Here is a 24,930-nt window from a genome sequence, read left to right on the forward strand (position 1 = left end):
TGCACGAATGCACAGGAGCTTGGAGTTTAGAGTAAGGTGCAGCAAAGATCAAGCATCCAGTTTAGCTGCCCTCAGCAAGCATCTCTGCCCCTATGGTAAAGAAGAGAATAGTGCAGTGGGAGCCTGCTGACTCTCTTGTTTCCCCAGAGGTAGTGCCACCTCTCCCAGTTGAACTCCAGTAAGAGGAACTGTGTCTCCCAATGTGGCCCAGGGAATCCTCAGATCATGCTTTCTGCTCCTGGGCTTCTCCCCTCCTTCTCCATGGGAATACTGCTGCGCCTGCGGGGCTCCACACCAGCCATGGTGCAGTCTTCTAAAACTTCAGTCTTTGAGCTCTGCTGGTTGTAAAAACTCACAATAATCGTCCCCTCTCATTTTCCCAGTCAGTGCTTTTTGGGAAGTGTTCTTGTGATCCTCTGTGCACTGTGCGTTCTCTCTCTCTCTCTCTCTCTCTCTCTCTTTCCCCTTTCTCTGTGATCTGGACTACTTCCCTTCCACAGCACCCATGACTCTGTTCTCCCCAAAGTCACATGTCTATACCTCCTACCTTCCACAATGTGACCTCCTCTCTCCCTCTCCTGGCTGTCTGGTTTGTTCTCTCAGTCTTTAGATCGATTTCTTGGGTGTTCAGAGTAATTTAATGTTTATCTAGCTGTATTTGAGGGACGAAGCAAGCATAGGGTTCTACAACTACTCTGCCATGGTAATCCCTTCTTAAGTGTGCCATGGTAGTCACTTCTTAAACAGGATACAGGACTCAAAAGATTAACCAAAGAGGGAAATAAGATAAATTGTACTGTATTAAGAAATTCCATTCATAATAAAACCTTTAGAAATTGAGGAATGGAAGCCTCTGAATTGAAGTTATTTATAAGTCTAATTATCTAATAAAACCTCTTATCTCCAATTGAGATTTATTCTAAATCAGTAACAAAAAGAAACAGTACAAACAAAAAATGGGCAAGATAGTTGAACATCACAAAAGAGGATATTTAAAACACCAATAAACAATGGGAAAGGTGTTTAACCTTTTTGGTCTTGAGGGGAATTCAAATGAAAACCACAAAATGATACCACTAATTATCCACCAGAATGTATAAAATAAAAAATATATATAATTTTAATTGTTAACAATGATATAGAACAAATGGAAATCTTATATACTGCTTTTTGAAAGTCTAAATGGCATAACACTTGGAAAACACTTTGGAAATATCTGTCAAAGCTGAATAAATGCATTCCCAATGAATCAAGGATTCTGTGTGCAGGCCAGTGGCTGGTAAACTATAGTTTACCAAATTTACCAAAGTTTACCAAAGTTTACCAAATACTGCCAAATTTAGCCTGTGGCTTGTTTCTACATAGCCTGTGAACAAGAATGATTTCACCTTTATAAAAGGTTGAAAAAGAGAAGGAGACTGAGGAAGAGGAAGTAAGTAAGTAATGAAGGAATGTAGGAAGGGAAGAAACAAAAGAAAGAAGGGATGAATCTCTGCCAGAGTCTATATGTGCCCACACTGTCTAAAATACTATTTGGTCCTTTACAGAAAATGTTTGCTGACCCCTGGTTTAGGCTCAGTAGCCCAATATAAAGTAAATGTTCACTTGCAAGACACTCATAGGAATGTTCACACAGCATAGTTTTAATAGTTCCAACCTGGAACTCATCCAAATGTTCATCAGCAGCTGTATGAATAAAGAAATTGATATTATGCACAATGGAGCATACAGCATGAGAATGATTTACGTGTAATCACATGGGACACTATGGCGGCTCTCACATATATGGTGTGGCGAGAAAGAAGCCAGACACAAAACAAGACACTCTATCTTAGTTTATGTAACATTCAAAAAGAGGCAAAGTTATTTTATGAGAGATCAGGGAAGTGGTTACTTTTGGGGACAGCAGCCAGTGACTTGAAGGAGGCACTAAGGAATTATTTTATTTCTAGAAAATTTTCTTGGACTATAGTTTTAAATATTCTCCATTTTTTAAGGTTATTTATGTATTTTGAGAGAGGAAGAGAGCACACATGAGTGTGTGAATAGGGGAGGGGCAGAGAGAGAAGAAGGGAGAGAATCCCAAACAGCCTCTGTGCTCAGTTCAGATCCCAACTGTGGGCCTTATCCCAAGACTGTGAGATCATGACCTAAGCTAAAATCAAGAGTTCGCTGCCCATCTGACTGAGCCATGCAGGTGTCCAGTTCTTCATTTCTGACCCTCTTAATTTCTCTCTCAATCACCTTTTCACTTTCTTGGTTGTTTTCTGACTTGCTCTAATGCCTCTTTAAATTGTCAAGAGAGTCTGTTTTCCCTTGGGCATCTTATAATTCAGTGCCTACTTCTGAGTTTGTTTGTTTTTATTCTTTTCCTTAGTTGAGTCAACTCTTATTTCATTTCTTCCTTCTTTATGTCCATGTCAATTCTTCATTGAATTTCTGATTTAAGGTAGTTTTTGCTACTCTTCAAATAAATGCTGGTTTGACTATATTTATTCTGTTTGGAGAGCTGTCATTGGTTTCCTGCTTCCTGGTTACATTTTTCAGGAGAATTTTCAGTAGTTAATGTATTGGATCTGGTTTTCTGATTTTTGTTTTGTTTTCTGTGTTTTTAATAATAGCTGCGTAGATTCATTAATATTTTCTTCATTTTTCTGGCATTGGCATAGTTTATAAGATTTCTAGTTTTATGGAGCTCTCTTCTGTTAGAAAAGCAAAGTTTTGGTGGCCAAGGTAAGAACTGTATGTCCTGCATTTGTGGCCTTTTTTGTCTTGAAAGAAGTTAACTTTTCCACTTTATTTATCCCTTAACCACCTGGTTGCCAAAAGACACATCTTTTATTTACGACCCTTTTTCTCCCCGAAGTTATACTCAAGACTCCTACTTCAAATTATCCCTGCTTTTTAAGTACTTTTTTTTTTTTTAAGATTTTTTTCTTTTAAGTAATCTCTACACACAATGTGGGGCTTTAACCTGTATCTCTTAGATCAAGAGTTGCACATTCTATCAACTGAGTGAGCCAAGTGTCCCTGGGTCCTTTTCTATGTATGGTGCTCATTTAGAGGGACACTGTCTTGGTATTTTCATACTTAGGATAGACTTAATCTTTCCAAGGGAGATTTTATATCAACTTTAAACTTGTTTCAAGCTTCCATCTTCTCTCTTCTTTTTTATCTTGGTGAGTACTTTCTCACCACAAAATCTTGCAATGGGATGGGAGCATATGAGATTGCTTCCATGGATTTTTTTTTCTATTGTCAGATTAGGATGAAGGTGTAGTTTTTGGATTTTTTTTTTCTCTGCTTGTACTTTTTTTTTTTTTTTTTTTCTGAAGGATGTATTAGGAGACGTAGACTTAGGCAGCCTTCATTGTTTTCAGTTACCAAAAGTTCTACATTGTTTCTTCATGGTGGATAAAATGGAATTTTATACACAGAATTTTCTAATGATTTTGCAATTTTATAGAAATGCATTTTTTTTGGTGCTATGTTGCCCCTGTACTATGTGACCTTGGTGACTTCTTTTGTTCATTCTGGTACTCTGCATATAGATTCTTTAGGATTTTCTTTGAGTTGCTTTTTTTTTTTTTTTTAATTTTTTTTTTCAACGTTTATTTATTTTTGGGACAGAGAGAGACAGAGCATGAACGGGGGAGGGGCAGAGAGAGAGGGAGACACAGAATCGGAAACAGGCTCCAGGCTCCGAGCCATCAGCCCAGAGCCTGACGCGGGGCTCAAACTCACGGACCGCGAGATCGTGACCTGGCTGAAGTCGGACGCTTAACCGACTGCGCCACCCAGGCGCCCCTTGAGTTGCTTTTTAATAAACACAGTATTCTTTTTTTCCTTTCCAAATCATGCATATTATTTTTGTTCTTTCCTTATTGCACTGTCTAGGCCCTACAGTGCAACATGGGATTGAATTAGTGAGAGTGGACAGTTGTCTAAATTGCAGTGTACTTAGCCTTTAAGTATAATGTTAGCTATTGACATTTTATAAATGTCTTTACCAGATTGAGAAGCTTCCCTTCTATTCCTAGTTATTTGAGGTTTTCTTTCTTTCTTTCTTTCTTTCTTTCTTTCTTTCTTTCTTTCTTCCTTTCTTTCTTCTTTCTTTCTTTCTCTCTCTCTCTCTCCTTCCTTCCTTCCTTCCTTCCTTCCTTCCTTCCTTCCTTCCTTCCTTCCTTCCTTCCTTCCTTCCTTCATCATGAACTGATGTGGGGCGCCTGGGTGGTTCAGTCGGTTGAGCGTCGGACTTCAGTTCAGGTCATGACCTCATGGTCTGTGAGTTTGAGCCCTGCATCGGGCTCTGTGCTGACAGCTCGGAGCCTGGAGCCTGCTTCGTATTCTGTGTGTGTCTCTTTCTCTTCCCCCTTACCTGCTCATGCTCTGTCTCTCTCTCCCTCTCTCTCTCTCTCAAAAATAAGTAAACATTAAAAAAATTAAAAAAAATAAATCATGAAGTGATGTGTAATTCTTCCAAAGGCATGCATCTGTGAGATGATCATATAATTATTTTTTGTTTTAGTTGTTAATATCATTGATCATACTGATTGAGTTTCAAATGCCAAGCCAATCTTGCATTTTTGGGATAAACTCCACTTACGGTGTGTTATCCTTTTACTATATTGCTGGGTTCAATTTGTTTAAATTTTGTTAAGCATTTTTTCATTAATATTGATGACGATATCTGCCTGTAGTTTTCGTAGTGTCTGGTTTGGTATCAGTCTCGAGAGTTGAGAAACACTTTTTCCTCTTCTCTTTTCTGGAAGAGTTTATGTAGAACTGACTGGCATTATTTCTTAAATATTTGGTGGACATCTGGGCCTGGAGTTTTCTTTGGGAGAGGAATTTTAACTACAAATTCATTTTTTTTTAGTAGGTATGAGGCTTTTCAGGTTCAGTAACTTTTCTTGAGTGTGTTTAGTAGTCTGTCTTTCAAGGAATTTATTCATTTCATTTAAGATGTTATTGACAGAAAGATGTTCATAATAATTGTTATTATCCTTTTACTCTAGAGGATCTTTAATGATAGCCTCTTTAATTCTAAATATTGATAATTTGTGTTTTCTCTCTTGATCAGTCTGTCTTGAGGTTTGTCAGTTTTCATTGATCCTACCAATAGCTTTTTGTTATTTTGATTTTCCTCTGTTGTCCATTTAAGAATTCATTAATTTCTGGTCTTCCTTAATTTTTCCTTCTTTTTGCATACTCATAGTTTATGTTGCTTTTCTTCCAGTTATATAAAGTTGAAGCTTAAATAATTGAGTTGATGTTTTTTCCCTAATACAAGCATTTGATGTTATAAAATTTTCTCTAAAAACTAGTTTTGAGTAGTGTTTTTGTGATACTTTATTTTCATATTTTTACTTTATGTATGTATATTTACAGTATGTTTCTTATGGACAACACATTGTTAGGCTCTTTATTTTTAGTACAATTTGATAGTTTCTGCTATGAAATTACTGTGTTTGGACCCTTGAAATTAAATGTTTTTATCTTAAATTTCCATCTGGTTACTTGTTTTTTCTTTCCCATCTGTTCTTAGGTTCTGTTTACCTCTTTTCTGCCTTCCTTTAAATTAATTGAACATATTTTATGCTTTGTTTTATTTATTGGTCTGTTGACTAGATTATCTTCTTTTTATGTTTGCTCTAGGTTTTCTATTAATCTTTAACTTGTCACAGTATTCATTTGAATGATACTCTACTTCTCAGTAGTGTAAGAGCCTTATCACTTTTAAATATGTTATAAGCTACATAGTATACTACTGTGACTTTTTCATTAAGTGTCAAGTTGTTTTTTAAATATGGTTTTAAAATAAAAAAGAAACTTTATCATCAAGCAGAAATGGAGTAACAGTGAGTAGGGTGACCAGCAGTTCTGATATGTATCCAGGACTGAGGGCTTTCCTAAGATATGGGACTTTCAGTACTAATACCAGGACAGTCCTTAGCAAAGTGGGAAGATTAGTTACTCTAAAGATGACTCAATTTAACTGCCCCCACCTGAAACAATTAAGAAATGGGACAAAATGGATGAAGAACACTTATAAAGATACTGGACAAGCAGCAAAAGCCAGTGATCCCTCAGAGAGAAAACACATCAGGTGAGCCCCACTTATCCTTGGTTAGTGCCTGAGGAAAGTTTGCATGAAGCAGTGCAGTCAGGGGACACAGGTAGAGTTTGGTGGTTACTGTGAGTTGGAGAAATGGGGCTGGGAATGTGGGGAGGGAAGGCCATGGTGGCTAGATTTCCTGGGAAGAGAACCAAAGAAGAGAGACCTGCAGAGAGAGAGAGAAAGAGAAAGAGAGAGAGGGAGGGAGAACTGTGGAAAACTGCAGAAGGATACTCCCTGAATATCAAGCTAAAAAATAAGTGCGACACTGTAGAAAACTACACTGTAGAAAATAAGTGAGTCTGCAGAAAGAATTACTTGAATGGAATAGTCACCAAATCACACACAGGGCAGGGAATTGCTTGGGCATTAATCACTGGGCATCAGGTAGAGTACTTAGAAGGATTTTGCTTAACTTAATATGGCAAGATTAGCACAAGACTAAATCTTGCTATGGTCTTGTGTAACATAGCCAGGAGGATCAAACTGTTTTCAATTAACTTAGCCAAATTCCAGAACAAAGCTGAAGAATATTTTAGGAATACAAAAAGTTTCCAGCACCCAAAATGTAATACTTAAAATTCACAATGTCAGGCTTCCAATATGCATGTATGCAGAGAATCAGGAGAACCTTGACTCACAATGAGGAAGAAAAATCACTCAATTGAAACCAACATAGAAGTTAAATATATGCTAAGAGTAGACAAGGATATTGAAACAATGATTATAAAGATATTTCATATATTAAAAATAAAAATTTTTAAAGTTTGTTTATTTGAGAGAGAGAGAGAGAGAGAGAGAGAGAGAGAGAGAGAGGGAGAGAGATTGCACATGAGCAGGGGAGGGGCAGAGAGAGAGGAGAGGGAGAATTCCAAGCAGGCCTTGCACATTCCAATGCAGAGCCTGATGCAGGGCACAAACCCACAAAATGTGAGTTCGTGACCTGTGCCAAAAGCAAAGTCAGATGCATAATCGAATGAGCCACCCAAGCACCTCTAAAAACTGAAATTTTGTGCATGTTAGAGTCACAGAAAACAAAAACAAAAACGTAGAATTTATAGAGATAAAAAATACTGAGGTGAAAAATGAATGCGATTGATACCAGATTAGATGTGTGAAAGTTAAGATTGGTATATGCAAAGACAAGCAAGAGGAAGTACCCAAAATGAAGCACAGAAGGAAGAATAACTGAAATAAAATGAACAGCACATCATTGAGCCCTGGATCAAGAGGCCTAATATTGTTGTCATATTAGGCCCAATAATTGGATCCTCTGAAGGAGGGGAGAGAGAGAGGGCTTAGAAAAATCACAAGAAATAATGGCCATAATTTTTCCAAATTTGATAAAAACTAAATCCAAAGAGGCAAGAATGTCAATAAATGTTAAACACAGAAAATGTGGGTAAATCTATACCAATAACCATAATAATAAAACTGCTTAAAACCAGTGATAAAAAGATTAAAGCAGCCCAGAGAAATATGATTCAGTATTCACAGAGGAAAGGAACAAAGTAAGTCTGATATCATATTTTTCATCAGAAGAACAAACAAACAAAAAACAGTGGAGCAAGAGAAGTGGAACGTCTTTAAAATAGCAAAAGAAAAAACTTAGAATTGTTTACTTAGTGATAATATCTTTCAAAAATGAGGGTAAAATAAAAATTATTTCAAAATTACAAAAATTATAAGAATTTATTACCAGTGAACTTGGTGTTTAAGAAATGTTAAATCAAGTCCTTCAGCCAGAAGGATAACTTCCACATATAAGTCTGATTTACACAAAGGAATCAGGAACAAAGGATGTGGTAATAATATGGGTAAAGACTTTTTTTTCTTAAAATTTCCATATCTAAAAAAGGCAATTAAAATTTTAAGGCAAAAATGACAACAGTGTATTAAGAGTTTAATTTTTATGTAGAAGAAAATTATGACTGTAATAGCTTAAAGGCCAATGGAAGAATAATGGACGTATCCTGTTGTAGAATTTTTATACGATATGTGAAGTGGTGTATTGCTTGAATATAGACTGTGATAATTTGTAGATGTATATTCGAAACCCTCAAACAACTACTAAAATGACACAGAGAATCATAGCCAGTAAGCCGAGAAAGTAGATGAAATAATCCAAAAGAAAGCAAAACAAGGAAAAAGAGCTATGCATAATAGGTAGGACAAATAGTTAACTAATGGCAAAATGATAGATTTAACCTCAGGCATTCCAGTAATCATGCTAAATATAAATGATCCAATTACTTCAATAAAAAGGCTAGGATTTTCATATTAGCTAAAAAAGCAAGACCCAACTATATGCTATGTTGTTTCACTTTGTATTTAAAATACAAAGACACAGTTATTTTAAAAGTTAAAGAATGGAAATAGAAATAGTATGCTAACACAAATCAAGAGAAAGCTGAGTTGGCTACAATATCAGAAAAATAGGTTAAAAACATTTTTTTTTATGTTTTTATTCTGTTTTTGAGAGAGAAAGGCAGAGCGCGAGCTGGGAAGGGGCAGAGAGAGAGAGAGAGAGAGAGAGAGACAGACAGACAGAATCCGAAGCAGGCTCTAGGCTCTGAGCTGTCAGCCCAGAGCCTGACGGGGGACCTGAACTCTTAAATGGTGAGATCATGACCTGAGCCGAAGTTGGAGACTTAACTGACTGAGCCACCCAGGCACCCTGGAGACAAATAGATTTTAAAGCAAAAAATATTACCTAGAATAAGGATCACTTCATCAAGATAAAAAGTTGAATTCATCAAGAGGACATAACATTCCTAAACATTTCCACCTAATAACAGACTTTCAAATAGATGAAAGTTCAGCAATGTACGACAAGGCTCTTCTTTTAATTTTCAGATACTGTAGGTTACCACTCTCTACTTTGACAGAAGCAGCTGCCACAATCTCAGTTTGTTCTTTTTTCTCTCATTGCATTTTTTTGGGAGAGTGTATTAGTTTTGTATTGCAGCATAACAAATTACCACAAACATAGATAGAGGCTTAAACAATATCCTGTTGTAGCTCACACTTCTATATGTCACGTGCTGGACATGGCCTGGCTGGCTTCTCTGCTTGAGGTCTCGAAGGCTGAAATTAAGGTGTGGGTCAGGCTGAGTCTTTTTTTGGAAGCCATAGAGAAGAATTTGCTTCCAACCTCATTCAGGTTCTTCTTGAAATTCAGTTCCTTGCAGTTGTATAACTAACGTGCCAGTTTTTTCAGTGGCTAGTAACCACTTCAGCTTCTAATGAATGCTCACATTCTTTCCCACATGTCCCCCTCCCTTTCTCAAACTAGCAATGTAGAGTCTCACAAGCTCAAATGGTATCTCTCACTTTGAATCTCTTCAAGTAGAGGCCAATTCCTTTTAAGGGATCTTCTGATTGGAATTATCCAGGATGATTTTCCTTCCTTGAAGTCACCTGTGCCACATAACATAACCTAATCAGATTAAATTCATGACTGTTCCATCATATGTACAGGTCTCTACCACACTCAAGAGGGAGCCATTAGTGTGATTAAATACTGGGTTCTGTAACCTAGCTTCGCTGACACCTAAGATTATCCAGCATACCATACAGTTTATCCATTTAAAGTGTATAACTCAGTGGTTTTTTAGTATATTCACAGAGTTACTCAGTCATCACCACAAATCAATTTAAAAGGAATTTTGTCATCTTCAAAAGAAACCTTATTACTTATTAGCAGTCACTGACTGTTAAACCCCATCTACTCTTGTCAATTGTAAGCAACCACTACTCTTTATATCTCTTTGAATTTGCCTATTCTGGACAGTTTAAATAAATTGAGCCATGCAGTTGTAGTCTTTTGTGACTGGTTTCTTTCCCATTCCATAATGTGAAATGTTTTGAAGGTTTATCCATGTTGCAGCTTGTAGCGGTACTTTATTTCTTTGTATTACCACATAATATTTGGTAATTTTTTGTTTAATTATCACTTGAGGGACATTTGTGTGTTTACAATTAGGGGATTTTTGAATAATGCTTCTGTGAATATTAATGTAAAAATTTATGTGTGAACCTATTTTCATTACTTTGGGAATGGAATATCTTTACTAGATTCAACTACTTTGGGTTGAACAGTGACTACAACTAACCTTTTGAGGAACTTCCAGACTGTTTTGAAGCTGCTGCATTATTTTACATTCCCACAACAGTGGATGAGGAATTCCATTTACTCCATATCTTTGCCAACACTGGTTATTTCATGTCATTTTAATTATGATGATCCTGGTGTGTGTGAAGTGGTATCTCATTGCAGTTTTGATATGCAGTTACTTAGTGTGATATGCTCTTGAACATCTTTTCATGTGCCTGTTGGCCACTTCTGTTTCTTCTTCTGAGAAATGTCTATAGTATTCTCTGCTCATTGTTTAATTGGGCTATTTATCTTTTTATTATTGAACTGTAAGAGTTCTTTATATACCGTGAATACAAGTCCCTTATCAAAGATTGATTTGCAGATATATTTTCTACTCTGTGAGTTGTCCTTTCATTTCCTTGAGAGTGTCCTTTGTTGTACAAATATTTTAAATTTTGATGATGTACTCTCTATTTTGTTTCTTTTTTTTTGCCTTTGATGTCATATCTGGGAAACCATGCATTATATAATATCTCAAAGGTTTTCTTCTAAGAATTTAATAGTTTTAGTTATTACATTTAGGTTTTTGACCCACTTTGAGTTAATTTTTGTGTGTGGTATGAGATAGGAGATAGGGATCCAACTTAATTCTTTAGCATGTGTCTATCCAGGGGTCCCAGCACCAATTGTTGAAAGATTTTTTTTCATTGAATTTATTTTTTATTTTGCATATTTTATTTTCCATATTTTAAAATTGTGTTTGTCATTTTTATATTTTCCATTTCTCTCCTTTTTTATGTTCATGTTTTCCTCTATATTCTTGAGCATGTAAAGCATACTTTTAATAGCTGTTCTAAAAAATCATTCTCTGTTCATTCTATGGTGTGCGATGTTTTCTTGTTTGTTTGTTGTATTAATTTTTTTTTCTGACTATGGAACAGATGTCTCAGCTTGGTAATTTTTTGTGGTATTCTAGACACTGAAGTTTTACAGTTTTATTATTTGATTTTGTTTTATTTCTTTTAGTGTGTTATACTTTATTCTGGCATGCAGTTATGTTATTTAAGATCTGTACGATCAGTTCAAAAATTGTCTTTAAGGTATTTGTAAGGTCCTGTATATAGCAACCCTAAGTTCAGTGTTAATTTATTTCCACTACTAAGTGCCTTTCTGTGGTCTCTGTAGAGTGCTCTTTGTATCATAAGGTCTCTCCACTCTAACTGTTTGGAATACAAACTATTCCAGTCCTACATGAACTACTGGCATTATTTGACTTATTGTTTTCTGGTTATTCTTTCTCTAGCTTCATGGAATTTCACACTCTGTGTTCAGTCATTATTCAGGCAAAAATTTAAGAAACCCCTCAGTAGATTGATGTGTGTAGCTCTCTTTTCTCTCATATTTTGTCACCCAAATTCTTACATGGCCTCCCCGAAGTTTGACCTCTGTTTTTTCCACCAAATGAGCTCTCTGGGCTTTGTTTGCATTTGCTTCCCTGGGCTGCATCCTTAAATCTGCCTCCAGGTGTCAAGCCAGGGGAGTCATAGACTCATAGGCTCAGATGCCATTCCTGAGCTGCCTGTTATTTGAAAGTAGTTGTTTCATATATTGTTTCATTTTCTTGTTGTTTACAACTGGAGGTCAATTCCTAGAATGGTTAATGCTTCATGGGCAGAAGTGGAAGTCTTCTATCTGTCTGTTTTTATTTACAATAATGAATCTCTGATAAACAACATATAGGTCTTGCTCTTTTGTTTTTTTTAAAAATGTAGACTGAAGATCTCTGCGTTTTATCAGAGTATTTAGTCCATTTATATTTAATATAATACTGGTATAATTGAGTTTAAGTCTTACCGTCATGGTATTTGTTTTTAAAATTTCCTTTATTTTTTCTTCTGTTGTTCTTCCCTTTGCCTTTTTTTGGATTAATTGAGTGTTTTTAAAGTCCACTTTTATCACTTTTATTGGATTTTTAGCAATACTTCTTTTGTGTTTTTTTTAGTGACTGCTGTAGTGATTGTAATAGTCATCTTTATCTTATCACAGTCTACCTTGAATCAATATTATACTACTTCATGTATAAGGTAAGAATATTACAATAGTGTAATTCCATTTGCTCTTTTCCTCTCCTTTGTGTAATTATTGCCATATATTTTACTTCTATGTATGTTATTAACCACACAATACATTATTTTTGGCTTTAAACAGATGATTTTCTTATAAAGAAATCATGATAAGAAAAAAATTCTTTTACTTACCCATGTAGTGTTCATTTTCTCTCATCTTTTTTTCCTATAGATCTGACTTGACTTCTGCTATAATATTTCTTTAGCTTGATGAACTTTATTTAACATTTATAAATACTATGTTTCTCAATTGTGGCTATAAAATATGTTGGTTTTCATATGCCTGAAAACGTTTTTATTGTGTAATTGCATGTCTTTATATATGAAGGATATTTTTATTGGAAATAACATTCTAAGTTGACAGAATTTTTTTTCAATAATTTGAAAGTGTAATTTCCTTTTCTTCTGGCTTCCACTGTTTCTCTTAAGAATTCCTCTATTAGTCTTATTGTTTCCCTTTTGAAAACAGTATGTTTTTTTCCCCTATCTCTGGCTTTGTAAAATAGATTTTTTTCTTAGTTTTTGAATGTCAGTAATTTTAATATGATGTATCTAAGTATCAATTTTATTTTTCATTGTGATTGCGAATTATATGGGTTATTTATTCCTAGCTTGATTTTTTTCCATCGTTTTTGTAAAGTTTTCAACCATTATCTCTTCAAATATTGCCACCTGTCCCATTGTGTCACTCTGTCTTCTATTTCCAGGAGTTTGCTTTACTTATGTTAGGCTTTTTCACTATGTCCATAATTTTTCTTAATGTGTTCTCTGTATTTTATATTCTTGTGTCTCCTTTGACCTGTGTTTCAATTCACTAATTCTTTGTTTAGATGTTTCCATTTTTCTGTTCAGCTTATGTTTTAATTATTTATTATTATTTAACATAATACCCCAAGCTCACAGTATTAAATAAAATTAAACCATTTTATTCATGGTTTTGCATCTTATTTTCTTGTTTAATTCTGCTAGGCAGTTCTTCTGTCAGTCTCTTCTGGTTGTGTATGTGTGTTTGTGCATGTGTTTGTGTATGTGTGTGTATGTGTGTGTGTTTAATGTGACTACACTTATCTGACCACCTGATTTGTTTTGGATGTTTTCAAAATGTTTCCCTCACATCGCTAGGAGTCTGATCTGGCTGGTTGGTCTAGGGGTCATCAGCTATGAATGACTTTCTCTGCTGTCCTGTCATCTTCCAGTTTTGTAGACTGCTTCTGTACGTGGCATTCTTAGAATTCTAAGAAGGAGAGTGCAGAATTTGTATGTCTCTTGAGGCCTAAGCTTAGAATTTGTATACCATCACTTCTACATTCTGTTGTTTTAAGGAAGTCTTGATGCCAATGCATGATCAAAGGTTGGGAAAAATCCCACTTTTTTGATAAGAGCAAGGATAAAGTAATGTTATGAAGTTTGCACATACAAACATGAGAAGAATTTACGTCAGTTATTTTTCATCTCATCTAATTAGTTCTAACTTTTATGTAGATTTGTTTCTTTAAAAATTTTTTTAAACATTTATTTATTTTTGAGAGACAGAGGGAGACAAAGCATGAGCAGGGGAGGTGGGGGGAGATACTGAGGGAGATACAGAATCTGAAGCAGGCTGCAGGCTCTGAGCTGTTTGTTAGCACAGAGCCTGATGCAGGGCTTGAATTCATGAGCTGTGAGATCATGACCTGAGCTGAAGTCAGATGCTTAGCCAGCTGAACCACTCAGGCGCCCCTGTATGTTTGTTTGTTTGTTTCTTAAAATATAACTCATATGGCATAAAATCCTTCATGTTAAATGGTTTGTAGTATAATCAGTAGGTGTGTATCTATTATCATCATATAGTTCCAGAATAATTTACCCCAAAACAAAACCCCATACCCTTTAATAGTTTCTTCCTATTCTTCCTTCCCCCAGCACCCAAAAGCCACTAATACACTTTATTTCTCTATGAATTTGTCTATTCTGGATACTTAAATGCAGTCATACAATCCTTGGGCGTTTGAGACTGGCTTCTCTGACTTAGCATGTTTTTAAGGTTCATTCATATGGTAGCATATATTGTTAGTCCTTTGCTTCTATTTATGGCTGAATAATACTCAGTTATGCATACCACACGTTTGTACATTCATCAGTTGATGGATCTTTGGCTTATTTCCAATCTTCTGCTGTTATGAATAATGCTGATGTGAATATTTTCATATAGGCATGTTTTAATTTTTTTTGGTATATATGTGGGAGTGGAATGTTTAGTCATATGATAATTCTGTATTTAAACTTGAGGAACTGCCAGGCTATTTTCTGAGATACTGCACCAGATTTTTACATTACCACCAGCAATATTTGTGGGTTCTAATTATTTTATCCTCACCAACACTGGTTTTTGTCCATTATTTTGATTATTACTATCCTAGTGGATATTAAGTGTTAGCTCATTGTGTTTTTTTTAAGTTTATTTATTTTTTGATAGAGATAGAGTGTGAGTGTGGCAAGAGCAGAGAGAGAAGATCCCAAGCAGTCTCGGCACTGTCACTGCAGAGCCCAATGCAGGGCTCGAACTCAGAACCATGAGATCATGACCTGAGCTGAAATCAAGAGTCTGACAACTTGACCAACCAAGCCCCTCATTGTGGGTTTGATTTGCATTTCCCTTATGACTAATGATGCTCTTTTCATTTGCTCATTAGCATTCATTTATCTTCTTTGGAAACTATCTACCCAAATACTTTGCCCATTTTAATTTTTTTTAATATGAAATTTATTGTCAAATTAGTTTCCCTACAACACCCAGTGCTCATTCCAACAGGTGCCCTCCTCAATGCCCATCACCCACTTTCCCCTCCCTTCCACCCCCCATCAACCCTCAGTTTATTATCAGTTTTTAAGAGTCTATTCTGGTTTGCCTCCTTCCCTGTCTGTAACTTTTCCCCCTTCCCCTCTCCCATGGTCTTCTGTTAAGTTTCTTAGGATCCACATAAGAGTGAAAACATATGGTTTTTGTCTTTCTTTGTATGACTTATTTCATTTAGCATAACACTCTCCACTTCCATCCACATTGCTACAAAAGGCCATGTTTCATTCTTTCTCATTGCCAAGTAGTATTCCATTGTGTATATAAACCACAATTTCTTTATCCATTCATCAGTTGATGGACATTTAGGCTCTTTCCATACTTGGGCTATTGTTGAAAGCATTGCTATAAACATTGGGGTACAAGTGCCCCTATGCATCAGCACTCCTGTATCCCTTGGGTAAATTCCTAGCAGTGTTATTGCTGGGTCATAGGGTAGATCTATTTTTAATTTTTTGAGGAACCTCCACACTGTTTTTCAGAGTGGCTGCACCAGTTTGCATTCCCACCAACAGTGCAAGAGGGTTTCTCCATTTCTCCACATTGTCTCCAGGACCTATAGTCTCCTGATTTGTTCATTTTAGCCACTCTGACTGGCATGAGGTGATATCTTAAATAATAGTATTTTTAGAGTTATTTATGTGTTCAAGGTTATTGGAGATATGATTCTTAAATATTTTCTCCTATTCTGTAGAATGTCTCTTCACTTAAAATTAAAAAAATATATATTTATTTATTTTTGAAGGAGGGAGAGACAGAGCATGAATGGGGGAAGCATAGAGAGAGAGGGAGACATAGAATTCGAAGGGGCTCCAGACTCTGAACTGTCAGCACAGAGCCAAATGTGGGGCTCTAACTCATGAACTGTGAGATCATGACCTGAGCTGAAGCCAGACACTTAACGGACTGAGCCACCCAGGCGCCCCGGTCTCTTCACTTTCTTGATGGTGTTTTTTAAGGGAGAAAGGTTTCTTATTTTGATGATATCCAATATATCTGCTTTTTTTCTATTGGTTACTCCTGCTTTTGGTCTCATATGTAAAGAAGTCTTGTCTAATTCAAAATCATGAAGATTGACACATTTTCTTATAACATTTTTATCATTTTAGTTCTTACACTCAGATCGTTGATCCGTTTGGGTTAAATTTAAAAAAATATTTATTTATTTATTTTGAGAGAGAGAGCGAGTGAGCACAAGCGGGAGAGGGGCAGAGAGTGAGGGAGAAAGAAAATCCCAAGCAGGCTCTGTACCATCAGCACAGAGCCTGATGCAGTGTTTGATCTCATGTACCGTGAGATCATGAACTGAGCTGAAATTGACAATCAGACGCTTAACAGACTGAGCCACCCAGGTGCCCCTAGAGTTAATTTTTATATATGTTATGAGGTACAAGTCCAAATTTTATCTTTTGCATGTTGTTATCAAGTTATCCCAACATCATTGGTTGAAAAGACTGTTCTTTCTCCATTTAATGGTCTTGTCACCCTCGTTGAAAATCAGTAAATTATAGATGTATGGGATTGTTTGTGGACCTAACTCTATTTTATTTATTGCTGTGTCTCTCCTTATGCTAATACTACACTGGTTTGATTGCTGTAACTCTGTAGTACGTCTTGAAATTGGGAAGAGTAAGCAGTCCTCTAACTTGGTTCTTTTTTTTCCCCCAAGATCATTTTGGCTAGTTGGTATTTGTTGTAACTCCTACAAATTTTAGGATCTTCATGTCTCTTCCTATAAAAAATGTGTTTGGAATTTGATAGATGCTTCATTTAGTTTGTAAATCAATTGGATGATTTGCTATCTTAATATTAAGCCTAATAATCTGTGAATAGAAGTCTTTCCATTAATTTCTTTCAACAATGTTTTATAGTTTTCAAAGTACAAGTCCTCTATTTTTGTATTTAAGTATACTCTTAAGTACTTTATTCTTCCTAGTGCTATTGTCAGTAGAATTTTTTTCTTAATTTTATTTTTGGTTTGTTCATTATAAATGTATAAAAATACAATGAAGCTGATTTCCCTATAATTGATCTTTTATTCTACAATATTGCTGAATTTGTTTATTAGCTCAAATATTTTTTGTGTGCATCCCTCTTAGTTTGCTATATGTAAGATCATGTCACCTGCAAATTGAGTTAGTTGTAAACATTTTCTTAAAAGCTAAATGCCTTTTGTTTCTTTTTCTGCCTAATTGCCCTTTCCAGAACCTCCAGGACAATGTTGAATAGAAGTGACAAGAGAGGGCATTTTTGTCTTGTTCCTGATCTTAAAAGGAAAGCTTTCAGTCTTTCACCATTAAATATGATGTTAGCTATGTACGTTTCATATATGTTCTTTACAGTTTGACGCAATTCCTTTCTTTTCCTAGTTTGTTGAGTATTTTCCATGTATTGAGATGATCATGTTGGTTTTTTTCTCCTCTTTCTCCATTAGTATGGTGTATACTTGATTGTTTCCTAGTTGTTCAAACAAACAGGTTTATCCCAATCCTGGGATAAGTTCTGTTTTGTCATGATAAATAATACTTTTTATATGCTAGTGGACTCACTTTGATACTGTGTCTTAAGGATTTTATACCTATAAACATAAGTGCTGTTGGACTGTCATCTTTTTTGTGATGACTTTGGTCTTTGTATTGGGTTAGTAGTGGTCTCATAGAAACAGGACGTTTTTTCTTTGCTTCTCTATTGTGGAAATATTCTTGAATAATTAGTATTAATTATTCTTTAACCATTTGGTAGAATTCACGAGTGAAGCCAGCTGATCGTGAGCTATATTTTGCTGGTACTTTGTTGATTGCTGACTTATTTGTTTGTTTGTTTGTTTGTTTGTTTGTTTGTTTTTACTGGAGTGTAGTTGACATAAAATGTTACAGTAGCTTCAGGTGCACAGTATAGTGACTCAACAACTCTGTACGTTATGCTGTGTTTCCCAGGAGTGTAGCTGCCATTGGCTGTCATACAGCACCATTGAATGTATTCTCTATACTGCATCTTTCATCCTTGTGACTTATTCATTCTGTGACTACAAGCCTGTACCTCACTCATTCTCTTCATTGTTAGAGTTTATGCATATTTTCTACTTCTTCTTAAGTCAGTCTTGTTGTTAGTATCATTCCAAAAAGTTGTCCATTTTATCTAGGTTTTCTAATTGATTGGCATACAGTTGTTTATAATGTTCCCTTATAATTCTACTTTCCTACCATTTGTCAGTGGTATATCACCACTTCCTTCCTGATTTTCTTTTTTTTTAAGTTTATTCATTTATTTTAGGAGAGAGACAGGGAGAGAGAGGGAGAGAGAACATGTATTTAACTGTGAGTGAGGGGAGGAGGAGCAGAGAGAGAGGGTGTGAGAATCCCAAGCAGGCTCCATGCTGTCAGTACAATGGCACAGCTCAATACCACGAACCATGATCATGACCTGAGCCAAAAGTCGGATGCTCAACTGACTTAGCCACCCCGCACCCCTTAAAGGTTTTTCTTTTCTTTTTTCTTTTTTGAAAAAGTTTAGCATTCTTTTTTTTAAAGTTTATTATTTTTGTGAGCTGGGGGAGGGCCAGAAAGAGGGAGACACAGAATGCAAAGCAGGCTCCAGGCTCTGAGCTGTCAGCACAGAGCCTGTTGAAAGGCTGGAACCCACGAACTGCAAAATCATGACCCATGGTTCAGTTTCGCTCTCTTCCTTGAGGATGCGAGATTGTATCACCTGGCCATGCTGGGTTTTCAAACCCATGCCTCCTTATTCTTGCTTGTCTATTCTATGTATAGTGAAATTCAGTTGCTACCTCAAAATTCTTTCTTTGGATGTTGTTTGAATCTCAGCTTTATTTCTAGCATCTGATAATCCCTTTTGGTTTAAGATAGGATATGTGTTAAAAAATGTTTCAGTAAATTTTAGCCTTGATTTTCTGTGTATATATCTTTTGAATTTTATTGAGAATGTCAAGCAGATATTTTAAATGTTGTACATCTGTTTTATAGCACATATTTTTCAAAACTATGTACTTTATTTGCATATCAAATGCTGAGTTTTCCATAATGTTTTATTTTCATTTTTTTGTGTGTGTTTGCTTATCAATAGATACAGAACCATCTGGGTTTGTTTTAAAATTTAGACAAAACAGTGTGGATAGCTTCTCTTTAGTTTTATTCATGTTCCACAAGCAGGTTGTTATTAGAACCTTTCAAGTAACAATGTATCCTGGAAGAACTGTTAGATGTAAGCTTATATTACTCACTGTTCCAGCACCCTGATGCTAGTGGGAATAAAACATAATCATAGGCTTATTGTGTATCCTTTTCTTGTCTATGTTTGATACAGCCATTGTGCCTGGATTCTGCTTTCTGTAACATGCTTTCTCTTTTGCCATTGCTACTGTGCTAGTAGTATAAGCTGTAACAATGACCATTTCTTCCCTGTCCCCTCTCTTGGAAATTTTGCCAGCAGTTAGGTCTAAATTGGATCAGCTTTCTATGGGGGTGGGGGTGGGGGTGGGGGGAGTGTATTCATTACCTAAAACATTAGATTTTCCTGTATCACACTTTCTACCAGCTGTATGGCATCATGCCACTAATATGCTTCATGATTGCCCCAGAACTGCCTTCTGAAATGCTCATTTTCAGGAAGGGACAGTGAGTAGCATTACACCAGGGGTCCCCTTTTAATTTCCAGAGGTATTGTAGTTTACTACTTCCTGGTTTTATTTGTGTCATTGTCACAATACCCAAATTCCTGTCATTGCTGTCAAGTTTCCTTATTATATTAGTGGTAATCTGAAGGGAGGATGTTAGATGTGATTGCTGAATTTAAACATCTTATTCAGAAGTTAAAGCATTTGTTTTTCTCATGAAAAAATGCAGCCAGGAGATTCATAAAATACTTATAGTAACCCATTTCTCATTTTAACTTTTTTAGGTAATGCTTTGCATGTAGTAGGCACTCAATAAATTTTGTTTTTACCTGAGTGAATTAATTTGTAGTGTCACATAATAAACTTTCTATGAAACAACTTATCTTTTAAAACAAATGTTAAAAGTTAAAGTTCTTAACATTGTTTCTTATTATAGAAGTAATAGGAATTTATTATAGAAAATTGATGATGCAGAAAAATCTTATTAAGTTAAAATAACCACAATTAATTTTTCCATAGGCATATTTATACATTTTAAAACAAAATTTTGAGCATTCTAAACATAATGTTTTGTGTTTTGATTGCACTTAAATTATCATGAACTTTTTTTTCTAAATTTCCTTGTCATTGTTTCATGATGTAATAGAAAATGTGAAAACTTATCCTTTCCTCAATTTTATAAAGAGGATGATGATTATTTAGCCTTTTCCCATGATGACTTTGTGTTATTTCTATCCTGTGTTATAGTAGAGTTATGCTTCTGAAAATTTCTGTAAGGTATAGGTATTTGGTTTTCACTGTTTTTGCCAGTGCATTTCTTTATCCTTTGAGGTTAACACTTGTTGATAACCTTATGCTAGTCTCTCAGGATTTCCCTCTCACTTTCAAATTTTCTACACACAAGAGGTGGTATTTAATGTCTGGTCTTTTGATTCATACTTCCTGATTGTGTGTTTGTTTCTGGCATTAATTATCTGCGTGACTTTGGGTAGTTGCTTTACCCAGGCTTGCTTATCTTAGAAATGGTCCTCTGATGTAGTACTTTCCACATAGAATCGTTGTGAGGATTAAATGATGTAATTCATGTAAACCACCCGGTATACTATGTGGCAATGGGGTGGTATTTATATATTTTAAAACAGATCTAGTATGTGCACTGACCAACTAGAATAGATGCTAGCCACAAACAATGGGTTGACTGAACATTGGCTTCCCTGGTCAAAGTAAGGGAAACCTCAAATAAATGTTATCTTAGTTGTAATAATGATGAAGATGATTATGAGGGTGGCAGTGATGATGGTGTTTGGGCAAGCAGTTACCAAACCAAGTCATTATGCCCCAAATAAGCACCGAAGGTGTGAGCTTTCATATATGAACTTGATCTCTCATCTGAAATTTTTGGATTCTGTTGTAAAATTAATATCAAAACCTATTAAATTTTATATTATGAAGACATAAAAAGTCAGGCTTTAAATGTGATTCTTTTTAGTTCACAAATAGAATTTTTATTAAGCCTTGAAGCTTTTCTTATCCAAAGAAGAGAAACATTTGTGTATATTAATTTAAAAGTGCTATTTTTTTATAATTCTACACGTATTTTTTTCAAGTAAGGACGTGTATAGTCTCAAAGTTTTCTGTATTTATTGATCCTTTGTTGTTATGTGTAAATATAATAAGATGCATTTTTAATATTCTTTATCAAAGCTATATTATTCAGTCTTGTGCTTATATAACTTAATACACATAATACATGAATCTTTAAGGAATAGTTAAAAAGTATTCTTTTTGGCTATAACTTTTATGTTTTACTCTATTGCTTGCCCCAACATATTATAGAGCATTAGACAAAATTTTAACATGGAATTTACTGTATAAATTGTCCTGCTTTAATATTTGAGCCACATATGTTATACATAATAAAAATAAAACTTGGGAAATGTCCTTTGGACTTTGCTATCACTCAAATTTGTAAAATAAATTCTTTGTCTTGATAGCTATTATACTTGCTATTGTTATGCAGATATTTGTAATATTTTTACTCTTTTCTTTAGCTTGCCAGTGTAATGGACATAGCACTTGCGTCAATAATAACGTGTGTGAACAGTGTAAAAATCTCACCACAGGAAACCAGTGTCAAGACTGCATGCCAGGTTATTACGGAGATCCGACTAATGGAGGACAGTGCACAGGTAAGTAGTTTTTCCCTTACCTGTGTATTTGTACTACAGAAATGAAAGTTGAGAAAGATGAACCTCTTGTGGAACATACTATCTTATTGTGGAAAATACATTTTATTAAGGAAAATTTTTCCCATGAAGCTTAAATATTTTTGGAAAGTAGTATTTATTCATTAGAGACAATGTGAGCTATAACAGTTTTGTGGTATACTTACTTTAAAAAGTCTTTTTCTTATTTCAAAATGAATACATGTTTATTATAGGAAATTTAGCAAATGCAGATACATTAAAAATCACCTATAATCTCACTATTCACAAATAATCACTGCTGATTGTTTTCTATATCTATTTTTATTTTTTAAATATTTATTTATGTTTGGGAGAGAGAAAGAGAGAGAGACAGAGAGTGTGAGCGGGGGAGGGGCAGAGAGAGAGGGAGACACAGAATCCGAAGCAGGCTCCAGGCTCTGAGCTGTCAGCACAGAGCCCAATGTAGGGCTCGAACTCAAGAACCACAAGATTGTGACCGGAGCCGAAGTCGGACGCTTAACCAACTGAGTCACCCAGGCGTCCCTGGTTGTTTTTTAATAATAGTAAATTATTGTATTGACTTTAGAAATAAGAAACAATTAAAGGTTTTGTGTATGCCTTACATCAGGTAAGATTTTTGTGTTTGCAGTCAATCCTGGGCTGAAATCCCTCTCTGCCACTGTTTACGTGTCTGGCCGTGGCCACTTAACCTTAGTGCCTCCTTTTTTTCGTATGCAAAAGGCAGATGATAAAGATCGAATGAGATCACATGTAATAGAGGTCATGTAATAGGAATTGAAGCACATTAAAGGAGCATTTTAAGTGCTATTCTCATCACATTTTTTTTGTTTACTAAACTCTACTTTTCTCTATCTTCCCCTCTATCCTGCTGCTTTTTCCTCTTATTTTGCAGAGAATTAAAAAAAATTTTAATGTTTATTTTTGAGAGTGAGAGAGAGACAGCAAGAAGGGGAGGGGCAGAGAGAGAAGGAGACACAGAATTCCAAACAGGCTCTAGGCTCTGAGCTGTCACATGGAGCCCAATGTGGGGCTCGAACCCATGAGCCATGAGATCATGACCTGAGCCTAAGCTGGACGCTCAACTGTCTGAGCCACCCAGGCACCCCATGCCAGAGAATTTTTAAGTGTTCTTTTAAGTTTCCTTTTAAATTATAATTTTATAGTAATCCTTTTTTTTATTAAAATATGAGTGGAGGGGGGGCAGAGATGGAGAGGGAGACACAGAATCTGAAACAGACTCCAGGCTCTGAGCTGTCACCACAGAGCTCAAACTCGGGAATGGTGAGATCATGACCTGAGCCAAAGTTGGATGCTCAACCGACTGAGCCACCCAGGTGCCCCCATAGTAATCCTTTTTTATATCTGGATTGGTCCTTGTCCCTTACATTTTTAATCCGTTATTTCTAATGGAGACTGCCCATAAAGCACCCACAGAAAAGCCTCCATTATTGGCTGTGGAAAGATGAAGACTCTCTAGAAGTTTTAACACTGCTTGCATATTGCGAATAATGCTGCTGTGAACCTTATTGCCGAGTCTTTGTTGAATACTGGTTTTCAATTCTTTTGTGTATAAACTAGGAGAGGAATTGTGGGGTCACGTGGTAATTCTATGTTTAACTTTTTGTAAAAGTGCCAAATTGTTCAAGTTGTTTTCCATAGTGGCTGCATCATTCTGTATTTTCACCAGAAATGTCAAAGATTCCAATTTATCCACATCCATGCCAACACTTGTTATTTTCCATATTAAAAAAAAATTTGATCCTTCTAGTAGGTATGAAATGATATCCCTTTATAGTTTTGGTTTGCATTTCCTTAATGACTAGTGATGTTAACTATCTTTTCATGTGGTTGATAGTCATTGTAGATTTTCTCTGGAAAATTTCTATTCAGGTCCTTTGCCCATTTAAGAACAATTTATTTTTTAAATTGTGGTAAAATATACATAACATAAAATTTACCATTTTACCATTTTTGTGTTTGTAGCACAGAGGCAATGAGTACATTTATATTGTTTTAAGATAGTCATTACCATCCAACTCCAGAACTTTTTTCATCTTGCAAAATGGAAACTCTATAATTATTAAATAATAATTCTCCATTACCCTCACGCCAGCTTTTGGCACCATTTTGCTTTTTGTCACTATGAATTTGAGTGCCGTAGGTAGTTTGAAATACGTGGCATCCACAGTATTCCATGCTGTAGCATGTGTCACAATATCCTTTCTCCTCAAGGCCTAATGATACTCTGTTGTGTGCATACATGCATTTTGTTTATCCCTTCATCCACTGATGGACCCCTGAGTTGCTTCCACCCTTTGGTATTGTGATGAATGCTGGGATGAACATAGGTGTGCAAATACTTGTTCAAAATCCTGTGTCTTTTCATGTGCTTATAGGCCATTTCTGTAGCTTTGAAGAAATGTCTGTTCAAGTCCTTTGCCCTTTTTTATTTGGGTTGTTTGATGTTGTCATTGAATTATAAAGGTTTTTTGTATATTCTAGATAATGAAGCCCTTATCAGATACATGATTTGCAAATATGTTCTTCCATTCAGCGGGTTGTCTTTGTACTTTCTTTATACTGTCCTCTGGAACACAAAAGTTTTCAATTTTGATGAAGTCCAGTTTATATATTTATTTTTTTGTTGCTTGTGTTTTGGGTGCATTTCTAAGCATTCATTGGCCCATGCAATGTCATGAGGATTAACAAAGTATTAGTTTTTTGCCAACGTAGGCAAAAGGAGCATTTGAATAACTGTATTAGCTACAAAATATTTTAAATTAGAATGGCAAGTTTTATCACTCCAGTAGGCCTAAGTGCTTTTACAAGTATGTTCCCCTTTGGGGATGGTACTTCTGTGCTAGGTTTAAGACTAAGTTCAGTTATTCTG

The 24,930-nt window shown here is 35.5% G+C and overlaps 1 protein-coding gene across 2 annotated transcripts in view; it reads left to right on the forward strand.

Moving 5' to 3' along the window:
* ATRNL1 (attractin like 1) overlaps positions 1–24,930 on the forward strand; it is a 772,750-nt gene that overhangs the window by 191,109 nt on the left and 556,711 nt on the right. For both annotated transcript variants that reach the window (XM_025917756.2, XM_086680957.1), the window contains exon 19: positions 21,864–22,001. In XM_025917756.2, the coding sequence (XP_025773541.2) occupies positions 21,864–22,001 (138 nt within the window). The remainder of the gene's footprint in view (positions 1–21,863; positions 22,002–24,930) is intronic.

This window comes from Puma concolor, chromosome D2, assembly GCF_028749965.1.
Source record: "Puma concolor isolate L17-30 chromosome D2, mPumCon1.1.hap2, whole genome shotgun sequence".
NCBI classification, from domain to species: domain Eukaryota; kingdom Metazoa; phylum Chordata; class Mammalia; order Carnivora; family Felidae; genus Puma; species Puma concolor.